This window comes from Emydura macquarii, unplaced genomic scaffold (genome assembly GCF_026122565.2).
Source record: "Emydura macquarii macquarii isolate MOO-44397 ecotype Brisbane River unplaced genomic scaffold, CSIRO-AGI_Emac_v2 contig_431, whole genome shotgun sequence".
NCBI classification, from domain to species: domain Eukaryota; kingdom Metazoa; phylum Chordata; order Testudines; family Chelidae; genus Emydura; species Emydura macquarii.
In genome coordinates, this window is record NW_027130568.1 from 8,601,804 (window position 1) to 8,626,320 (window position 24,517).

General features: G+C 39.1%; 1 protein-coding gene across 2 annotated transcripts in view; it reads right to left on the minus strand.

Moving 5' to 3' along the window:
* ZNF516 (zinc finger protein 516) overlaps positions 1-24,517 on the minus strand; it is a 120,716-nt gene that overhangs the window by 54,662 nt on the left and 41,537 nt on the right. For both annotated transcript variants that reach the window (XM_067537516.1, XM_067537517.1), the window contains exon 2: positions 18,903-20,931. In XM_067537516.1, the coding sequence (XP_067393617.1) occupies positions 18,903-20,805 (1,903 nt within the window). In that variant the 5' untranslated portion in view covers positions 20,806-20,931. The remainder of the gene's footprint in view (positions 1-18,902; positions 20,932-24,517) is intronic.

Below are 24,517 nucleotides of genomic sequence, written 5' to 3' on the forward strand. Positions count from 1 at the left end.
AAATAACAAAGAATACAAGATCATGATTCAGGACATTTGTAAATATACAAATTTTCACAGTGCTTCTCAGTTTGCAGTAACCATTTGCTGGGTTGTTTTATTTATGGTTTGAAATGGAGCTTGGTAAAGGGTGTCATTAAGATACCACTGAACTTTAAATGTGGGCTTACAACTGAATGGTTCATTCAGTCCCTTTTTCTCAGCAGTAATTCATGGTATCTGGAGCATGCTGGGACCAGTAAGACAGTACTGGTTATACATGGTTCAACTTTCAAATATTTTTGTGCATTTGCACGCACACAGTTTTCATGCATTTACATGTACAAATATTCTATGAACACATATCTGGTTATTTATACATGTGCATGCCAGCTGCCTGACAAACTGACTGCATATGCACAAAACAATCACTGTGCATGTCCACATCAGCTTTGTATAAATACACAGCACTGCAAATAGGCAGGCACATGTTTGAAAATCTTGCCCACTGTTTTTAGTCATAAGCATTACTGATAGTCCTACGCCATACTGTTTTAGTTCCATTGTTTCATGCAATGTTTAAAGAGCAACTGAAATTCATGGGAAACTTTGACAAACATTCCATTTAGAAATAATTATGTGAATATGTCACTTGGCTTTTTCTATCCTTTTTTTCTTTTCTTTTTTTTCTTTAAGAAAAAAGATCAGATATTTTTGTGAAAAATGTGAACTGTTTCTTAAGGGAGGCCTGTGAAAAACTGCATATAATTAACTCAGCTGATTGGAGAGGGAGTTTATTTTGTAGTTATTTTTGGTTTTAACAACTGTATGAAATAATGCAATAGGAATCTGATGTTTTTTCAGACTGAAAATCTTGGGGAGGGGGGAAGGAGGGGTAGTTGTTTGCTTTTTTGTTTTGCTTTCCAGATTTTATGTGAAAGCTGATAATTTTTCCAAGGAGGAACTGGGGAATTTTTTTCTGTAGGTTTACGAACACAGCAGTTCCTCAGATATACTCAGTTTACATTCATCACAACCATAAAGGTTAGAGACCATTTTTTAAAAAAGATTAAAGTTTTGCATAAATTGATGGCATTAACCCGGAGACATCTCATCAGAATGGAATGAATATTTCCAGCTCTGTTTATAATTGTCACAACATTTCCCATGAACAACAATAAAACAAAAAATATATTTAATAGTTTGTCAGTTCTTTTTTACATACAGTGCCCTATTCTTTTCTCCCAAAGAAAGTCAAGAGTACCTCACCTCTGAGGACTTACATCAGGGCTGAGGGAACAAAATCCTCCCTCAAACCTGAAACTACCAGCAGAAGGTAATGGACTAAGCTGTTCATGGATTCCCATAGTGCAATCAAATAGCCACAGTTTTCAGACCCAGTAAAAGTTAATGGATCTGTGGCTCTCAGTTTAGTTTGACAGATTATTTTTCCCATTAAACCTCAAGCTATTTCAAACTAAATGACAATATGAGTTCAATATTACATTTTGTTTGTAAAAAAATGTGAAACTATTCATAAATCACTTCACTTCTAAAGAACCACATGAAGTCACTGGAACCTCCAAAGAATGGTTTGGATACGTGTGTCTTTTATAAAAATCACTGGCTAGTGGCTACAAAACACTTGCCAAGTGAATTTTCAGAGTAAGAGAAGATAAAAGTCACCAAGAGAGTTAATGATAGAAATAAGAAAAATATGGTACAACTTCTCAACTTTTAAGAATCATCCAGAGTCAAGGGGCTCAGCTCCTGAACAACACAAGGAAATGGCAAGAAATCTTGTAGTCTGTCATGCTGCTGCCTCCTTGTGCGTGCACATGCGCGCACCTCCAGGTAAAGTTAAAAGCGTCTTAAACAAATAAACCACACCGTCACACGTATGCATGTTTTCTGCAGGAATAGATGAAGATCCTGCTTTCATGTAAGTGCCTCTAAAAATAAAACGTAATTGTAATAGAGTAAGAAAAAATATATAGAAAATGTAACTTTCTATATGAGTAGAACCACCTGTGAATATGACACTCAACATTAGAACTCATGTTGTTAAGCTAGTTACACCAAAACAAAGAACAGAAAATGCAAAGAGTAACATTCTAAAATATAAATAACAAGAAAATATTACTGCCAATGAGTACGAAGTAGAAGAGTTGGTTTCATTAGTGATGGTGAGAATAACTACCATTATATTTTCCTCATTTTAAAATATATGCAAAGGAAAAATGTCAAGAATAAACTGTATTAAATTACAAATTACCCATTGCAAGAGCAATTTGCAAGTTCATTCAATACAACATGCATAACTGCTCCATTAAATCTATTTGCCAGTAAGTTACATATCTGTCTACACTACAGTGATGCATTTAAAATGATGTACAAAGAATACACAGGTGCAGTCAGACCAGTTGTTAAATGGTCATGTTTTCAAAGTCCATTTTAAGTGACGGACAGGCAGGGTGTGATTAGTTTATAAATTCCACACATCTTTAATTTTGTACGTTTGTGTATTGCACCCAGTAAGAGATATGTAGGACCAACTGAACATGCATGATATATTTGTGGTGCATTGTGGGAAACATGTGAGTCTATCATTTTCTTCCTTTTTATTCCAGGATATTTTTGGTGGAAAATAAACAGTCCAACACACCAAGACAAATTAAACAAACTGCAAAAATTACAAATGTTTTTTTTTTAAATTATTTTTCAAACAAATCAAATACCTTAAGTCACTCATTGATGTTATTCAATGATGAATAAAATAAAGTAATATTTTGCCTTTCGTAGAAAAGCAATATACAATCATATACAAAGGAAGACAACTAACATTGTGATTATTATTTTATAAGGATTTTATCAAAATGGAATTGTGTATTTATATATTTAAACTTGCTGTTATCTCTTCTTAACTTACCTCCCTCACCCCTTTAATTTCACCTTACTTCACTACCTCTGTAAAGCCACTATTCTGTCCTCCTTTAGACCCAGTTTTGCTGTGAAGCCTACAGCAAATTGCTGACTGTTAGTAGCCAGCAGGAATTACTGGTATCATCATATCTCACGTAGGCTGGGTTTTAGGATATAAATAACTACTTATCACCTGCAAAGTTGTGCTCAAAGCTATTCTACTTAACCAAATCATGTTCCTATCATGGTTACCCCAATGAGTTTGTGTCCCATTATGTTATCTGTTCTACAAAGAGATGGTAAGTTCCCCAGAGCAGGGATATTCTTCCTATCTGAATTATGACTGGATACAACTTGGTTATAATGAATGAGGGTGTGTGGATGACAGGGATGGGGGATGACTAGTTTATCATTTCACTTGTGGACAGTACCTCTGTACCTCTGGCGCTTCTTTAGTACGTGAGCATCAAAACATGGCTGTGTGAAATTCTAGCCTTAGTAAAGTCATTGGGAAAACGCCCACTGACTTCAAGAGACCCAGAATTTCACCCATTTCTTATACATAAAGACCACGTTTTACCCTTAAAGGCCCAATCTTGCAGTCCTTGAGCACACTCAATTCCCATTAATTTCAAAGGGAAATCCATGTGTGCAAGTAGAAGTGCTGGGATCAGGCCTAAAGTTGGATTTCTTTTTCCATTGTTCATGCGTTAAAATTAACCGTCCATAAAGGAAGTTTTAGTTTCCTGACGTTGTATATGTTGAATGCCAGTTTTGATACATAAATCAAAACATACTAATATTATGTTTAGGAAACCGATTCCTAGTTAGGATAATTTTTGTTATTGTAATGAAGGAATTTTTCATCTTGTACTTCTGCATACTTTCTGTTACCCAATACAAACCCTTGGAGGTATGTCCACATGTGAGGTCTGTCTGGATGCATTAATAAGCTTGAAAGATTTACACTGCTTGTTTATTCTTCAGTCTGTAACATTTGGATGAAGCCCAAACATTAAAACATCAACCCTTTCTCTTTATACATATATATGATATATACGTATATTTTCTAAATTCATACAATATTCTTCTCCACTTTCTTCAATCTTGGTGAGTCTCATGGAGTTTTTATCGTGCAGATTATTTTTGGTATATTCTGGCCTTCATTGTTGCATTTCCATTTTAGTACCCGATTTCTTCCCTCTTTGGGAACTCTCAAAATTCAGGAGTGAAACTGGTTACTAACCAAATACATACTTAATGCACAGTATTTTGTGCATTGCTTCACTCTGACAGAGTAAAATACTTGAGAGTGAATCTAAAATTAAATATTCCAATTTACTCAACACATTTTATAATTTTTTTTTACTTTTTTTAAATAAGGTACACACTGCGACAATAGTTCACTAAGAAAAGGACAGGCAAACAGTATTTTTTTTGCCAGCACATAAACAATTTGTTAAACATTAACAACACACTATTCCCATAAATGTTTTCTTTTATTAGGCATTTGTATCCTCATAATGCAGGAGATGAAAACTAGTAACTCATTTGTAAAATAAAGTTGTAGGGCATAATTACTACCAGCATTTTTATATATAAAGTAGCAAAAATGGGAACCTCTACCTGGGCCCTGTGTTTCCTATACAACTAATGAGATTTGGGGTATCCCTTCCAAACATGCTTGTCATCTGAGGAAAGGCAAATGCTCCTCAAACACATACCTCTCAACCCTCCCAGTTTACCGGTAAGTCTAAATTCTTTTTTTCCTGACTTAAAACATCCCAGATTAATTTCTACCTGCCAGAAAAGTTAATCTTTCCTGTTAAAGTTTCAATTGGTATTCAGTTATCCGACCAATTTTTCTAGGCTTCTCAATACTTCATTAATGTTTCAAGCTAAGACATTTCTGGAAAATCAGTCTGCATATGTGTGATATAAATTCAGAAAGAGACTGCTGCATAGTATTATGACTGAAAGTTTTCAGAATTAATGTGTTCCATGTGCATTGTGCTGCGTAAGCTGTACTTCCTGAATTCTCTATTAAAGAAGAGAAGGATCCATTTGTTTAACTAACTGCTTAAAAAGGCTTTGCCACCTACTGATAAAGGCTGAATCATGGAAACCAGTACACAACAGGTTTATTCAGACTGTGCACTCAGGGCAATGTGTGAAGAAGGTGAGGGAATGAAGAAAATATAATCAGCCTCTAAATGCACTATCTTGGGATAGGTTGGGAAAGGTGACAGATGGAACCTTGTACTTTGACTTCTATAACCCTGATTCAGCAATGTATTATTATTCCTAACATTAAGTAGTCTATTGAACATTTGGATCCAGGCCCCTTAGCATTGGATTCTTGAAAGCTATCACTGTTGGCCTAACTCTGCTCTCTCTGAAGCTACTAAAACTCCCATTGACTTCAATGGAAGCAGAGTTAGGCTAACGATGAGTACTTTTGAGTCTCCTGCCCTAAATCCATTCAGAAATGTTGCCAACTCTCACAGTATTTTGAGTTTTACTTCAAGCTCCAACTCCTGGAGTCAATAGATTTCATGAGAATCTCAGATTTCATCTTTAAAAGTTTTTAGTCCTCATGAATATAGAGAAAAGCTTGCAAACATAAGCCCAAGTGCAGACTAAAGACTCAAAATTCACAAGGCAAATAAAAATAATTAAAATGTATTCTTTTAAATCTTGTGACTTAATTCAGTCAGATGATGGGGAAGGGCGTGACTTGATTCATGATTTTTAAATACTTGGATTGGCAATACTAAATCTGCCAAATTAACTTCCTCGCTTCTAACACTATCCAACCAAGTACACAGATTTCATTTCTGTTCTCTGAACATAATTTTTTTTGGAGAAGGAAAGGGTCATTATTAATGAATGAATTAATGCTGATTTGTGCTCCCATGAGATTTAAAAAAGTAGCCAGCAATGAAAAACAGAATAACTGATCAATTTTAGTAGGATGGTATCATGTATTTAAATATACATAAAACACATTAACTGCACAAAGAATTATAGATTTCTGCCACACCAAAAAAAGTATTTAAAGCTTCTAAAGATTAACATTTTTGGCTCCCTGTATGTGAATTTATGTTTTATCAAAGTTCTGAAATGGCTAACATGGCATACAATTCCCATAGTACACTCCAAACTCAGTCTTTCAGTTTGATGGCTTTTGCTCCCGGCCCTTATGGTTAAAATACATGCAAACTGTTTCACATAGAAGGGGGAAAAGTACTGTTTAAACTGTAGGTTTACATTTCTGAAAAAACTCACAAATTTCCAGTGTAGGGCAAATAATAGTCCAGACATTCTTCATTTTCCCCCCCAATTATTATTTATTTAATTTTTTGCTGACAGCAACTTGCCTCAAATGCTATTTAAGCAATAAGACATGACAAGACATATGCTATTTTGAGATAACACACACCTCAGAAGTGCTGTCAGGTAGAGCTGGTGCTTTCAACACTCTGACGAATCTGTTATCTCAAAGTAACACAAGGTTTGGGAGCGTCTTATATTACAATTGTAAACTAACTCCAAATTCAGTTTTAAATCAATGTTTCTGTATCCCTCCAGAGGGGAAAAAATTGTCTTGTTTGGAGTTTCACTATACTGCTGGAACTACTACTAACTTTATATATTAGTGGTTACACAATAGTTTAACCGTACAATCATGAACTGGCAACAAACTCAGTTCAGCTGATACTTGTTCTGAGACCTGGGGCATACAACTCTGTCTTATTTTCCTGTTATTTAAAGTAACAAGAAATGTTAAAATTAAAGCATATAATAATTTGGGACTTGTGAAAGGTAACAGTTTGAACTGACGGCTTGAAACTAAAGTCTTCTGTTCTCTACAAACTAGGGTAAGCTTCCCAAAAATGCCCTATCTACATGTTTCAGACATGATCTGGATCATGGATCAGCCATTACCTGATAGAGACTGGAAATTCTGCATTGTAAATGTGTAAAATGTTCCTTTTTCTTGTTGTTAACATCATGTTCTAGTCATATTTGTTGGCTTAGCAACTGTTAATATGATAATTCTCCAGGGACTTAATTCCTCCAATTTATCATTTTCTTTATACAACCCATGCACTAACTAGATTTCAGAAATTGTAAGTGACACCATATAACTTATATTGATGTTTGGGTGCAGCTACTACTATAGTAAACTAGTCTAGGTAGCTTATTATCTTACCTTTGAAGGAACTTCCAACAGCTATAACTAAAAATATATAGGTGCAAATAGTCAGGCATGTTTTGATTCCTTGAACCCCATTTCCTCAAAATAGAAAAGAAAGTTGACCATCAAGGAGGAAACATATTGTGTTAATAATCAGGGTCAAATTTAGGCCACAGGTTACATACATGCAATCAAGGACAGATTTGGCCCTAAGGGACTACAAACAAGCCCTAAGGTGCTGAGCACTCCAGGAAAGCACTTAACACTGACTTAAATGGGACTATTCATATGCTTATCATTAAGTAAATAATTAAATGTTTTGCTGGATTGGGGCCAGAGTGTTTAGCAACTAGCAGAGTCAAGCCCACTCTGTATACAAACATGAAAAACAAAGCCACCATCAAAACAACTGCCTATGTTTCTACAAGTCCATTACTGTCATGTAAGAGTAATTCATAGATATGTATCAAAGAGAAATGGCATAATAGCAATAATCACAAACTGCGTACAGTAAGAATCTAAGCCAGAATTCTAAGCAGCCTTTAACAAGCCATCTTGGTGTATGATAGTGAGTCTGGGCCCATGGCTGCATTATGAATAGTGTATATGAAGTACTACCATAGCATTACCACAGCATAACAAAAACCAAACAACCAAACTTGAAATGTCATTCACTGCAGTGAAGATACTCTTGACTTACACTGGTATAACAGAGACTGAGAGTAGACTATATGTTGTCTGAGCAGAGCAAGTGTATATCCATCACAGCTAAAATAATTTTCTATCTGGGTAGGTAAGTGGTGCTATGAAGAAGGTGAATATAAATGTAAAAATAAGGGCAAGAATGAGGTCCTAGTGAACACCATAATTGTAAAACACAATTTCCGATAAAGATCTAACTCCACATTTCAGGAAACGATTTTATGAGTAGGAGTATAAATGTCACATGGAGTGACATAGCATGATGTAATAGAAACATTCAAAAGCCTAGTAATAAGCAAAGCCAGAGCAGCTATACAGACTTTCTTGAAAAAGTCAAGTAAGTTATTCTCCACCTGGACACAGAAATTGAACATGTGTCATGTATGCTGATGTTCTTAACGTTTGCTGAAGAAAAGCGAAGAGTCACATACACAGCGATCAAAATTCATGCAAAAGACTTAATTTTTAAATGTTACAATATTCAGTAAACATAAAACGGATGCAGACATAATACATCATAACGTAGACATGACTAATCTTTAAATGCAAGTATGTCTAGCCTCTGTAACTTTCCCAGACCTGCTCTGTGTGGCTCAAGAGCTTGTCTCTTTCACCAACAGATGTTGGTCCAATAAAAGATATTACCTCACCCACCTTGTCTCTATGTTTTCAGGAAGTTACATCTAGAAGCTACTGGAGTTATATTCAGATATACTGGTGTTTAGCATGTCTTCAACAGAGTTGGTATGATCTTACCATGTCTAGGTCGTCAAAGTTTCTTATACTGTCTTTCAAATCTTTTCACAACATCCTCACTTTCCTAGTTTTCTTTTCAAACACACATGGCCGCAAGGATTAGGAAATTCCTTAACATGCTGGTAATACTTATTTTCTAAAGGGTGGAATTCCTAATATCTATAGCATCATTTGTTAAAATTTCCATGTACTCCAGTTAAACATGCTGCTCCACCATAGTATTTCATCTGCAGTAAACCACAGGTCTACAGAAATGATCTAGTCTAATTGTGGCCTTTTGTTCACCAGACAAATTGAAATGCATAAAAAGAATCCCTTTAAGAGACAGCGGAGGGTCCAGTGCACCTGTGACTGACTACCTGATGTCCAACTGTGCTGAAGGGAAAGCATGTGGGCCTTATAAAGAGGGAAACAGGAAGAGGAAGCTGGAGGAAGGAGAACTGTTATGACAGGAAGCAGTTTGAGAGTTCCGCTAACACCGCCGCAAGAAGGAGGGGGGGGGCGGGAACAGGAGTCTGTGCAATCCCCAATCTCTAGAGGAAAGACAGATTTATCAGAGCCTGGGATGAGCTAGTAACTGTGCCTAATGGAGAGACTGGGAGCCAAAGAGACCTCAGGGAGGAGGGGCTACTGCTCCCAGTGGGAGAGTAGGATGGAAGAGACTTTACTTTGGGTTAATTTTATGTTAATAAATCAGTTCACAAGAAGAGAATTTTTTACTGGGCATAAAGTCTCTGTGGCTTATAACTGGGAGCCTATGGAAGGGAAACAGACACAGGTCTGCAGTCCCACCCTTGGCTACGAGGGTATGCTTGGTAGGTGGCTGCACTTTTACAACTGACCTATTAGAACTAAATGCTCCAGGTGAAAACAGCTGCCACAGTTTGGTAAAGTGCAAGAAATCAGAGAACAGTCCCAGCAGCAAACCTACCATCAATGTATCTGTATCCCCTAAATGCTGCTAATGAAGTTTTCTAATATCTGCAAGAAAGACTTCATTTCTGGGAAAGAATGTCCTTTAACCACTGAGGTGTCCCACAGGTAGGCCAGCAGGCCTAAGCATCAGCTTGACTGCACCACATATTATCTGTTCCATATTAACCTGCTCCACTGTGAGAGGAACTCAAGTTACTGCATACTGTGTGTACACACTCTGAGGTCATCTACCCACAATGCCTCAGCTTCAGTAAAATGGAACCTCGGAAAAAGGAACTTGCCAATCAGCAACACGGTGGATATAACTCCACATGGCTAGAGGGCACAAGTTAGTTTGTATGATGTCAGTATAACATAAGACTAAAGACAGCACAGCTAGCAGGCCAATACTCAACGTGTATCTGTTCCACCCTAATCAGTTGCTTCTTCCATTATCTTCTATGCAAGCTCCTGTCTTCTCCTTAAAATAAGGGAAGGCCCAGCAATTTGGCACGTGGACCTTCAAGCCCATTATAATTGGAGGATTAGCCACACCCATCTCCTGGCTCCTCTTCTCTCTCACCAACACCCTTCGGTGCTTCTGGTCACAAAACCGTTCCTTGTCATCCATTCCCTTTTGGTGCAAAACACTAATTTCTGTTTTGCTCGGCCTTCTCAGCACCTCTCTCTATTCACATTAACCCATGGTCACATTAACCCATGGTAATGCAAGGACAAATGGAAGCAAATTTTGACCACTGCAAGTAATACTAGAAAGATACCCACTTATGACAATTTCCGCTATGGTCCCCAGCAACATACCACAACCCTTAAAGGGGTGTTGCAAGGTTCTGCTATGAAGGGACACACTGGCCCCATGCTGCTCAATGGCACTCCGCCATCCATGCTTTACAAACACATCAGGCCAGGCAGCAATACCACACTCACCACCGTCTTCCTGTGTGTGTTAGAATGGTGCTCTCAGAGTTTTAATAAGAATGGTTCCAAAGGGAAACCAGTGGCACCAGTAGTTCCTGAAACATGTAGAATCAACTATATGTCAAGTTATATACTGATCTGATCCTGGTTCCATGAATGGGCAACGAATGACAGCTTGGGCTTTGCCTGATCCCAAACCTTGCATAATTTTTCTTGTGTGTGACTGCAAAGGACTGGATCCTGGCCTCTGTTTAACATCCCCTCCCCTCTCAGCCTACATTTGTGTCATCAACCTGCACTGGTATTTGAAAGTCCTGGCATTAATCACACTAGTGTTTTTTGTGTGGTTCTGAACTCATTTTGGTAATAAAGTGTGCATGGGGGGGGAGGGGTTTCTTATGCTGAGACTCCTACTCAGACATTGTCAGATTTTGCTAATCATGCAATTGTGGCATTATTCTTTTTTTCTTCATTTGTAGACAACTAATCTAAATTACTGGCATTATCCTCATTTATAACTGTTGCACCTTGTGGAAGTCTAAGATGTTTTAGTGTGCAAATGGTTTAGTGTTCAGTCATTCTCCTATCCTTACCTTTTCCGGTTCTCTGATCAAACAAACACCTTATACATTTTTCAACATCTACTGGATTGTGGATACTGGGCCAGATCTTCAGCTGATGTAAATCGGTATAGCTCCATTGATGGCAATGGTAAGTCAACAACACACACCAGCTGAGGATTCTGTCTACTACATTTTACAGTGTTTTAAAAAGAACTTTGTTTTTTTAATTGATGGATACTGGAACTGAGTATTTTCTAAATGGAGAAAGAATAGATTTTTTTCCCCTTTATTTAGTAAAGTATTATATGGAATGGAAGTATCCAGGTATTCAATGGCGGCTGCATTATACGTGGTAGTTAATTTTTGCTACTGAGAATGTTTCAAGGGCAAATCAATTTTACCGTCTTATTCTGAATTCACTGCAGAGTGTATATGAATTTTATTATTTTCCTTTAACTTACTTTGCCTTTTCAATGCAAACCCTTAGGCTTCAACAATTCTAGTCTTGCCATTTATTAGGAATCCATTAGAAAATATAAAGCAATGTTGCTAACTCTTCTTATTTTTATCATGGGTCTCAGGATATCCTTCTTAAAGTCCCAGTCAATTGATTATATAAGAATCTCAACCTTCACTGGAAAAAGAAAAAAGTTTCTAACCCTCATGCTTGAGGGGAAGTGCTGGAAATGTGACCCAAGAAGGCAAAAAAGACCCAATTTTTTTTTTTTAATGTTATGATTTTTAAGCCAGTTTCATGACATATGGAATGACTTTTATATGCTTCTGGTTGTCAATACAGATAAAATATTGTTATGCTAATTTGACCATCTCAGGCCTTTTCTATTCAGTGTGTTTGTCCGCACTACACTGGTGTAAATTCTAGTGTGCACTAGCATGTTGTGCACTAACTGGCCGGTATGGTTCCTGCTGGTGCCCTCTAGAAACTCCCATTTCAAAGAGTACTACATTAACATTCATTAGCGAACTTCTAGTGCACGCCAGCAGAGTCCACACAGGCCAACTGGTGCACAACAGGCTGGTACACACTTGAATTTACACCCTTCTGCTGCAAACTAAACACACCTTGTGGGCTTTGCAAGATCATGCCCCTAGAGTAACAACACATGTATTCTACAGAGTTCTAAAAGCCCTGACACAAAAGTATCCCACACTGACATGTCCTGTTCCTCACTAGGAGGTACGAAGCCTAAAGCCAGAATTAGGAGCCTATGGAGCCACATGTGCATCTACTTACACCTCAGCAGAACCAGGACAGAAGGAGCACTTGTTAATGCAAATATGCTGTAGATTATCTCCCCGTATACCCCCACCGCCAACTCATTTCTTCTTCCCTAAATTTCATCAGAGAATCATACAAATTAGAGAAAACAGAGAGGACACTCGATCATCTAGCCTATTCACCAATTACTGTAAGATTGTACCCTCTACATTATATTCTTGAGAGTTTATTTATTTTAGTTTTTTTAATTACTCAAAAATAAGGCTTTTATTGCTTCTTCTGGGGGAAAACATTCTCATACTTTAAGATGAGCACATTTTTTCTGACATTGTCTACCTTTTCCTTTGCTCAGTATCATCCCATTACTTTTAATTATACCTCCTTAGACCATCCTAGACAATTTTTGGCCAGCTCTGCTATCCACTATTATACCAGGCCTCCTTCAGGATAACTGCTTTCCAAATACTTCCCTCCCATTGCATATATTGCTGTTAGATTATTAGGGTGAAATCCTGGCCCCACTGCAGACAATTGAGAAATTAAGACTGTCCTCAATAGGGCCAAGAATTCACCATTTGTCCCCAAATATATTAATTTACAATTTTCAAAGCTGAATCTCATTTTATTTCCTGCTCATGTTACTAACCTTCCAAAAAGGCTAGTGGCCACTATTTGGGACAGTCTCTATTTTTAGCAAAATAATTATCATTTTTTTGTTCTTCCAAAATCCCTCTTACTCTAAATTATTTCAATTAAATTATTTTGGAGATAGTCTATAGTTCTTCCCAAGTATCCCTATTTATAGATATCATATGCTATCAGTTAGTTATGTATATCTCTGATGTCTGTGTGCTCAGTGATGTTTGCCACACCTCCTGATGAAGCATAGTCCGCATGTAATCATATGCTGTTTTTCCCTCCTGTTTCAGTTCATTAACCAAGACCTTACATAAAACTATGTCTAACCATTGATTCCCAAAAAAAAAATCCCACTGGACAAGTTAAAAACTAAAACAAAACAGGCACTTCCCCAGTGCCTAAAACTTAAACCACAACTGCGAAGAGGTTGAGTGCTCTGACTTCTTGTTCTTGATACCAAGAACATTCAGTTTAGTATATACCTATCAACGTGACCAGGAGAGGACGTGCTTTTGCTGCCAGACACGCTTCTATTGCCATCCTAAAGTTTTTGTTTTGTAAATGGAAGGCCTTTCTAAGCTCTCTCATCTCTGATAAACATGGGACAAGTGATGGGACAGCCTATCCTTACCTACTTTTTTCCTTAACTGCAGTAGCAAGACACCCTGCTACCCTGGGAGAAGCTCTGAAAAGTTTGCCCCCTCACTGTCTTTTCCCTGACACTCTTCAGCATTCTCTCACTCCCCCAACCTCCACTGTGCTGCTCAGTGCAGCTTCTGGCCCCAGAACTATACAGGGGAGACCCCCAAAGGAGCACTAGGACTCATGTGGCCTTGGGGAAAGAACCTGATGGAGGAGCCAGCCAGAGACTGAAGCCAACAAAGCAGCTGCTAAAGTAGCCTAAGCAGGGACTTCAGATGATTTTATCAGAGTATTTGACTGAATATTTTGCCCCCTATGCTGATTGGCTGTTTGCTCCAACCTTCCCCCACCTTGTGTCTGTCTTGCCTATTTAGATTATAAATTCTTCCAGGCAGGGACTGCCTCCTACTGTTTTTATAAGCATCTAGCACCAGGCTCCATTCTCAATGGGTCCCTAGCCATTACTGTAATGAACATAATAAATAATAACAAACAAACAAGATGCATCTGCTACAATGAGCAGCATCAGTAAAAAGGAGACACTTTCAAATGTAGGAAGAAGCTGGAAGAGGCTCAGAGAAATACAAGACATAAAAGACAGAAGCAGAGAAGGGGGAAAAAATAGGAGAAAGTTTCCCACTTCAATCAGGGTTCCCACTCATGCACAATGATCTCTCTCCTCTTCCTCCCGTTTTTGGTAAAACCATATTAGAATACTAAAAATTCCCCCTACTCCAGCCTACCTATAATAGTTAAAAATCCTGGTTTTCTAACATTACTTTATACTTTTCTTAACATTTCTTTCGGAGAGAGAATGTGTATGTGGCGGGGAGGGGGGGGAAGTAATTTATTTCCTTCACTAAATTCCTTGAGCACTACAGTGAAGGATACAAAATATTGTTCTCAGCTGCCTGCTTGTTGCTCTGAAAACATTAAATTAAAACTACTTGAACTTGCTTTCCCACTTGCAACCAGCTGGCAGTCATGTCGTCAGAGCTGATGCTTCTTTCTAGATTTCAAGACTGAAAGAGCCTATAATGCTTTAATGAACAAACTGATGCCGTCGCACTTTTTAAGCTTCAAATACACCATGACATCAGTTTTTTGGGTATAAGGTCTTTGCAGAGCTCAAACTCAAAAGGACACACACAAAAGAAAAGAAAAAAAAAGGCCACACCACCAGCCCCACCCAGTTACCTTCAGACAGAGATCTAGCTGGAGCTCAGCATGTGAATGGGTAAGGAATGGTATGGCAGGTGCTTCCCCATACTGTTTGGTTTTAATGATTACTTTGATATGGAGAGCAATAATCCTGCCTGTTTTGTGCTTTAAAGCTACCCATGGGGGGGAGGAGGGAGGGTGTCAAATTAGAGTGCCCACTTTCAGCCTAAAAATAAAAACACTATCTTGCGTGTCCTGACATCAATTTTTTTTGGCTCACCAAATCATATAGTTTTGGGGAGAGGCAGATGGGATAAAAATAGAGAGGATTTCTCCTTGTACTTTTATGGCAATGATGCATGACCTTCATTTTTAGTGAAGAACTGAAACTAATTAAAAAAAAAAAAACCCAACCCTCAAGTCAGGGCTAGTGCTGAGCAACAGCTGCTTGCACCTGGCTCAAGCAGCTTCAAATGCAACATAACAGAAATGCTGACACGACCTTATTTCTTGGTGCCGTTGGTGCCACTGACAATTGAGCACGCAGATTACATCTAGGATAGGAGTCCTCAAACCTTTTCATAGTGCAGTTCCCTCTTAACAGACAGTATAGTTTATGGACCACCTCTTCTCCTTTTGGCCATCACAGAGACTGCTCTCCCCTCTCATTTGTAAAACATTCCTATGGCAACTGCAGTGACTGTTTACATGGAAAAATGATATTAGGAATGCAATTTTTGATCATCTTTTAAAATGATTAACAGCTGAATACAAGGAGGAGAGCCAACACCATCTGACCTGCCAGCTTTTCACAGGCCATCAGAAGTTTGCTGGTTGGAACTAGAGTAAATGGTGGATTCTCTGTAATATGAAGTCTTTAAACCAAGATATGAGGACCTCAGTAACTCAACCAGAGATATGGGCCTACTGCAGGAGAGGGTGGGTGAGGTTCTGTGGCTTGCAGTGCTGCAATGTGCAGGAGGTCAGTCCAGATTATGGGCCTTTTAGTTTATAAGAACTTCATCCACCAGTGTGGGAGCCTCTGATGGATGGTAATCTGGGTTTGCAAACACAACCCACATGGCTGAGAAAGAATGATGTGACTCTAGAGATTCAGCAAAGGAAAATTACTTTTAAGGATAGGAACACTCTATATTTGAGACACTCAGAGCTCTTTTACATTTGGTGCATGCTTTTTGCTCTTAAATATGACTCAATTCTGCAAGGTACTATGCATTCTGGCCCCAATCCAGCAAAGCACATGCTCAACTAAACTGTACTGCTCACATGTTTAAAGTTAATCATGTGCTTAAGCGCTTTATTGGAACAGGGCCAAAATGTTCAGCCCTCTTGCAGGATCCAGGCCCTACTGCCTTTCAGGCTTGCAGTCCCACAGTAACACATAAAAGATATGGGAAAAGGAAGTTCAGAATTGAAAACAAAAGTAAATAATGTAATTTTAAACAGTCTCATGAGCACCACGAGGTTTGCCCAACCACATTCTGAGTAAAAACAACATTGTAAAGTGAATGTGGGGAAAAGAAACTTTAAAAATTGAGAAAATCGTTCACTTGCATCTACTGCCGATGGCTACCGCTCTTGCTGCTGGAGCTTTGCTATTGACCCTGTGAGATTAACTAGAAGAGCTTCAGCAGAGAGTAGCAAACCATAACACTTCTAGGACAAAAGACAATTTAAAGAGCATAACAAAGCATTTGATTTTAATGAGGTTGTCTAGTTGTAAATGAAGGCAGAATCTGGCCTATACTCTATGCACTTCAAATTTTAGTTCATAAAAGGAGGGTGAAAAGCCTCTTGAATTGAAAAAGAAACCTCCAGAGGGCTACAATTCCTTTATCAGAACAAAGTATTTATAGAGCCTGATGGACAGAGTGACCCCAATCCTCTATCTCTAAACTGGTGATCATATAAAACAGTATAATGGCATGTCTATTAAATGGCCATATCAAAGAGATATAAATGGAAATTAAGTTACTGATCTTGGCTTAAAATTGATTGTGTTCTATTTATTCTGTTTTCAGTTAGAAAGCTTTGTCACCTGTGAAAAATGTTCACGCTAATAAATATTAAATGAACTGCATTAACAATGTGAACTAACAACAAGAAAGTTCCTTAACTACACCGTAGTCCCTTTAATTAACTAGCTCTTCAAATGTGAAGTTCGGAAATATAAAAGGAAGCATATAGCCAAACAACGCACATGCATGTATTTACTGAGATTCATCTTTATTTAGCTTGATCAGTTTGCTACTTTCTCACTGTTTAATAGAGAAGGTGAGAACCAATTTGCCAGCTCAAGAAAATGAGTTTCCTATTGGCTATTAGCAGCTGGGTTATTACAAGACAAATTGCTGCGCAACTTAAAATGCTCACCTTTCATATCCAAGATCAGAGATCAGAAGTTGAATTGAGGCAGGAAAAAGATACGATTAAAGTCAAATGATTAATGAGAAGAGTACAGAAGACTAATTTACTCTTTGACCACTGTATAAAAAGAATTTTGCTGATTTGAGCCTGTCTCTAGGGTGATGATTTTCCATCACAACTGTCTCCACTAAGGTATTGTGCATTGCACTAGTAGAACTTCACAGCCTCTTTTCACGCTAAATGAAGCTGCATTTCAGTAATTATACATTGAATCAATTGTACAGGTGTGTTTCAGAGAGTGCCCAATGGACTTTAACATGAATACAACGAGTATACTTTCATAAACTTTGTTAAAATTGCATAAATACAACAATAAATGGACAGATCAATTTTGGAATTATTATTTGGACACGTGATTATGACATACTTAGATTGATCTGTTGTCACTAGTACTTTTCAGAGTTGTGATTTGTAAGAAGGGCAGGGAAGCACATAAGAATATTGTTTGGGTATTTTATTAATTTAACCTTCTATTCTAGTGAAGTTAATAAAGTTGACAACTCACGGTGAAGTCAATCCAAGATCAATTTTGTTCCCCAAAAAGACATTTTAGGAACAAAACAAAGGGTTTAATTTTTATGATTTCAATCCTTTGAGGGAGAGGAGGAGGCTCTAGGCATTACATTTAGAAAGTGATATGACTTGTAGTTTCAGCTCAAACTTTGACCTCTCTTAAAACTATCATAATCTGATGGGGAATGTCCAGTGACAAAAAATATCCAACACCACAGCATCATTGATGTCAATAAGGATCAAATATATAACTTAATACATGATCCTGGAACATGTTGCTGTTCTTTCATGAGATTCATTAGACAGCTGAGGAAGCACACGTTAACTAATATTTTTTTTAAATTTTCCCAGAACTGTGCTGGTGACTTCATCACTAATGCTCCTGAAAACAAGTTCAACATTACAAAACGTGGATCAGTTAGTTCTTCATGAAAGAATAAGAAAATGGGGAAAATGTAATTGTTTGCCAAATGGAAAAAACACAGGGCTAGTAAGGAAATAAATGTTATTCTCTCATTTCTAAGAGGGTATTATAAACAAAGGAGAGTAAACAGCAAAAATTAAAAATGATACCAAAGTACTTAGTGTTCCTTTAAATATTTACTTTGCTGCTATTTGGGGAATAATTTGTTCCATTTAGCTGGAGTTGAACTCAGAGGACTGCTTTAATCCAGAGAGATTAATTATAGTCTTGGAGTTATAACACAAGTTTGGGGAAGCAGAGCACAGAAAAAGAAAAGAGGAAGGACTGCCTCTCTCATTAGCAATTAACAAGTTTATGTGCTTCAAGGTTACAGCAGGAAAACTTTGCTCTAACTACACGTACATACTATCAGCAGAAAGGGTGTAAATCAGGGCAAAATAGGGCCCAGTGATATCCAGGAAAGATACTGCTATATTGAAGCTAACAGCAGAGATATTGACGCAAACAGCAGAGGTGACTGCGTTGCTAGGGGTAACTAAGCTACCTCTCAGTTGTCCTTCATTTGAAATCCAAATTTACCTGCATCTTGCAAAGCCCTCCTGTGATCTCACTTTTATTATTTACATCAGAAATGTTGAATCATGAAGCTGAGACTATAAACAATGTTAATTAGGTTACAGAATTGATCCACATTAATTTTAAGCTTCTTACAGTATTTTACTCATCTCTCATTTTGCTCCTTGCTGTGTCCCACATTCAGGCCCCAGGAGGCAAAGAGGCATGGGATCTAACAGACTTAGAGATAAAGAAAAGGTAACATAGGAAAAAGTGGCGGAGAAATGTTGCATATGAGTTTACCTAGTGATGGTTCAGGTACTCCTTCCTCAGAGCTGTCCTCTGCACCCTCCTCACCCATTCCAGAGGTCACAGAATCTTCCGGGGCAGAAGCTGAGCCTGGAGTGCTTGGACCACTGACAGAACCAGAGTCCCCCTCCTCACTGCTGGATCCATATCGATCTGGCTGAGCAACGGTTCTGCTCTCACTGCAGCTCCTGCGCTCTTTCCTGTGCACCCGTGAATGGAGCACCATTTGGTGGTAGGTGCGGAAAATCTTGCCACACTCAAAGCATTCAGTGGATTTGTTTTGGGATGCCCTTCGGCTCTGCCTTGAGGAGGGTCTGTAGTCCAAGTCACTCTGGGCAAGGATACAGTTTTCTCCTTGTTGTACATTGCTGTTTTTCTCCAAGCGTCCACTGACGCAGCTTTTCTTCTTGGGGTTGCTGGAGGCGCTGGGTGAATCCTGATCTCGCTTGCGCTTCTCCTGGCTGACAAGAATATATTCTCTTTTATCCTTGTCATAAGTCACATCTGCATCAGCAAGGGCTTCATCCCATCCCACATATTTTACACACTCAGAAGGCTCTGCTACTTTTCCTTTGGTGGCCAGCTGCCAAGCCTGGTAGCTACTGACTGGATCCAGCTCAGCTACCCTTTTTCCAGGCTGTCCTCTTGTAACTCTATCTATCCCTACAGATGGCCTCAGATTCAGGCACTGTAAGAAAAACTGCTTTGTTACAGAGGGATCTAGGCTTCCATCAATTAACCCCTCAGCTTTGTTCTCAGTACTGCTTCTTTGCACTCTGAAGTGTACAGCATTATGTGCTTTTAGGCTTTCCATATTTGTAAACAGATTCCCACACTTGGTGCAAACTTCATACAGAGATAAGCCAGTCACAATTGTTTCCTCCTGAATCACATTATTAATAGTGGCTATGGGCTCTAAATCATTTTTTGGTTTGTTTTTGCTCCCAGTCTTTGGGCCGTGTGATTTCATGTGGTTTTTGAGAAACCAGGGTTCTTTAAATCTTCTGCCACAAATGTGGCATCCATGATCAAACGATCCTCTATGCTTTTTCATGTGAGCTTTGAGAAACCAGGTCTGACTAAAGGCCTGACCACAGACTTCACAAGGAAATTCCCCTGCATTCAGCTCACTCTTGCAATTCTCAGTGTAAGCTTCCCCATTTGGAATTTGAGCTGTAATATGGTCTTTCTCTATGTGGTTTAACAGCGTCTCTTCTCTTAATGTCATGTAGTTACAAAGCCTGCATTTGTACGGCTTATGGACTTGATGTATGTGCTGTTCAAGGTCTTTCTTTCTCTCAAACTTGTTTTTGCAGAAGGTGCATTGGTAAATGGGTAGCTTACCATCTTCTGCAGGCGGTGCCTCTGTGACAACTTCCTTCTTGCTGCTTCTCAACAAAATCTTGCTGTTGTCTGACTGGGTTGCACCATTCAGAATCTTGTTGCAGGCAGATGTACTTTTGGTGGGGCTGGTGCACCCGTCAAGGCCTTCCGAGACTCCCATCTCCCCAAGCTGTGCTTCGCCCATCTCCACCTCATGCCCCTGACTTAAAGTGCCTGTTCTGTGACTCCGAATGTGTATCTTCAAATTGCCCTTTTGGGAAGCTCTATGGTCACAGTAAGGACATTTATAGGGCTTCTCTCCTGTGTGCTTCCTCATGTGCTGAGACAGGGAGCTCTGAAAAGGAAAACTCTTGCCACAGATACAGCAGCTGTGGCACATGGACTTGTCTCCATCAATGTCGTTCTTGTTTACCTTGTTAGGACTAGAGGATCTTCGTAATTCCATCTCCGCCTCCTTGTTGCGATCCATCTGAACTACTGCAACATCGGTCGTACAGGGCAAAAGGACAAAGCCTTGTCCACCAGCACAGGGCCGGGTTGTGGTTTCAATCATACGGCTCTGCTGAGTGAGTGTTTATCTCTTCATTCTCAGATTAAAGTTTCCCCTCTCAATTGCTCAAAAGAGTCAAGGGTGTCGCTTTAGTCATGTATGTTCTATAAGCGGATGGCAAATAAGCACCTGAAACAAACAAAAACATACATACAGAAACTCTGTAAGTAGATTCTTCAATATGTTTCAACCTATTTATATCTTTCCTTGGGCCATTTTTGTCACCAGCCCCAATTTGAAAAACATATTATGCTTTGATTTATTTAAATAATAAGCATTAGCTTATATTCATATTCTGTAACACGCACAATTTCAGTCAAAATGGTTAGCATTCAAAGCAACATTAATTAAAACATCATTTGGGGTAACAGCAATGACTTATACACATTGACATCATGGTTTCAAAAAAGTGTGTGTATCGTGGGATTCCCCTTCCTTTCCTCTCCCAAAATTGTATGAACAAAGTCTCAACAAAAGGAAAATTCATTTTTAAATATTCTTATAGTCCTTATTTCAAACCCAAGCAAAACTGTGCATGTGTGTGTGTCTACATGTCTAAATGTCTATATATTTTACATTAAGAAACCATTTCTTGAAGTGGTTGTTACACTTTAAGTCTGTGGCTTTACAGTCATATATAATTTCATATAAAATATTTGATTGCCCAGAGATAAAAGAATTTTCTGGAGACGTTATAGAATTTTGTACCCCTGCTGAAAATTACATTAAATTGTATTTTGGGCAATTCTGCTACGCTTGATGTGGGGTGTATGCTATGTAACAGGAAAGCAGACTGCAGTGCACTTCACATTTTGATTAAAAGGGAAACCAGAATACAGAGATTGACAAAGTGTTCTGTATATCTAAAGATGATTTCCTATTAGGCAGTCTGATGGGGCGCACAGCCCCAGTAGGGGTTAACTCCATCCTGTGGGCTGAGACGGCCATGCCCCCTCAGCCCTGTTGGGCATGCTTCAGCTGGAACCCAGGTATAAAAGGGAGCTACTCAGCTCAGTCGAGGCAGACTGTGGAAGAGGAAGGACACTGGTTGCCGAATCCAGACCGGGAGCTCCCGAATACCCAGACCAGGGAAGCCAGCCAAGGCATACGCCAGGATGATGGGGAACACCCAAAAGAGATTGAAACCGCACAAGCCAGGAGACCCAGAGACGTCCGGGACACTCAGATCGACACGTGAGGGGATGGAGCACGCAGTGGCCCAAGAGGATGACCCCTTTGAGCCAGGCGCTGTCAGTGTGCTGCAGTAGGATCCCCGCTGACCCCAGTGGTAGAACCTATGCCACTGTTAGGGCCCTGGGCTGGGACCTAATGAAGTAGGATGGGCCCATTTCCCCTACTCCCCTGCTGCCAACTCCCACCCAGGTGTGACATCCTCCCCACGTTAGGGCAGATGGCTTCTACTTGCAGCTCTGCCCTGCCTGAGGACCTGAGCCCATAGGATGTTGGTGGCTTTGTCCTACCTGCAGGCCCGAGGCCACCATACTGACTCCATCTATTGGGCAACACCGCCTGGGGACTAAGGACATCGAAGCCGACTCAGCTGTGCGCCAATATCACCTTCACCCTGCCCCCAGAAGGAGATAGGGTGTATTGACCCCGTGACAGGCAGCCTATATGAAAAAAATCCTAATACAAGACTCAGGCCCCAATTCAGCAAAGGAAATAAGCATGTGCTTAAGTCTCACTGATGTTAATGGTGGTTAAAGTTATGTCAATGGTAAGCATGTGCTTAAACTGCTTTGCTGAAGCAGAGCCTTAGTTATCAAACTACATGGGTCAGTGATGAACAAATAGAATTTTTAAAACTGCTGCATGACAGTATGTATAGTAATAACCATCTTTAAATCTGGGTCCCTTATTTATCTCAGCTACACAAGATATATTTCACCATCAGCCATCACCACCGTGGCTCACACAAAAAAAGAGAACATTTTATTAAAATAAGCCTTTTTCAGTCCCCTTACAAATACAAAGCAAAAGTTTCTTAGTTGTTTGTAGCCCCGTTAATCAGTTTGAACAGCAAGTTCTATTTGAAACAAAGAATATGGTATGCATTAATGGACGGAGTCAACCCATCCCTTCAGAAGTAAGAAAAGAAAGTAATTTCTTAAGATGTGGCCAGATCTAAACACCACCACTACAACCACACATACACACTTTTCACTGGAGACCTCTAATGCAACAAATCAGAGAAACAGATTTACAGTTGCAAATTCTAAGGCCTTGTCATTTTGTTCACCTCAGGTTATTCTGAACCGGGAAGTGAATAAATATAGTCTGATCATAGATAACAAACATCATAAATCTAACACAACACAATTTAAAATAATTACATTGTTCATCTCAGGCATCAGTTACATTTCCTGGTAATAGCACTAATTATTTTTAAGCTAATCTAATCTTTCATTTTCTGAAAAACAATTCAATTTTGATCTTCAAGGTAATTAATTTTGGTAACTAGCTGTTTGTCGTTTTAAGAGGTAAGCATCACATTATCTACCTTGTCCTCAAGGACCAATATAACTGCAAATATCTGCAAGAAACATGTCTCAAATTCAATTTCATTTCTTTCAAATGAAACACGTTTTTATATTATGACTATGTCCGGAACTGATGTACTACATTATCGGGGGAAAAAATCACATCAGATCAAGAGCTCAAATGTCTATCTGAGCAACAAGTTTACAAAGAGAGCATCTGAACTGCTGATCCCTGAAATTAGCAGTTTAGGACTGAGTTGAGGGACAGCCCCACAAGACACATGCTTGGTTAAATAAATAATGGCTGTCATCCAGGCAACTGGAAAGATGTACCAGAAGTACAAGTAAGCTATAAAAAAAAAAAACCCAAACAAAAAACACCACATAGGGTAGTACTGAGTGAAGCAATTCAAATAAAATAATAACCCAACTCGAACCATAACCAAACTTTTCCTGTGTTTCAAACTTGTCCTATCATCTTTAATTTTTCCAGGCCTGGAAGAAATGTCAAAATGGTATGTTGGACAGGACAAAGGAAAGGAAAAACCTGCTTTCAGGAAATTTCCAGACCAGTTTGTTGAACCAAGAGTTTCAGGTAATCATCCAAGCTCTTGGGGACAGATTTTCAAAGGTATTTAGGCTTTTAGAGATGCAGACAGGTGCCTAGTGGGATTTTCTAAAGCACCTATGCAGGTTACGGGCCTACCTCTTATTGATTTTAATGGGAGTTGGGGGCTTAACTTGCTTAGGCACTTTTGAAAAATCTCACTTACCACCTATCTACATCTTTAAGTACCTAAACACCTTTGAAAATCTGGCCCTCGGTTTCTGTGATGCTTCTCAGGGATACCTAGGGCTGTGACAAACCTCGCCCTTAGTATGAGGAAGCCATGTTTGTACCTAACATGAGTCAGCTGTCCAATTACACCAGTCACAAGCAATCCACACATTCCTCTTCTGGCCTTGCAGGCCCTGCTGTCACTCTACAGGTTAGCAATTGCGACACCCCAACCCTTGAGCTCTCCAAGCTCCACTCCTTGGAGGGTCCAGCCCCTGGATCCACTAGACATCTGCAGCATTCACAGATTTGCTGCTTCCAAAGAAACAATACACCCTCGCTTATCAGTTCCACCTCAGATCACCACTCCACTTAACTCAGAGCACTCAGGTACGTTTATAGAGAAAATAAGTGGAAGTGTATTTAACAAATCATA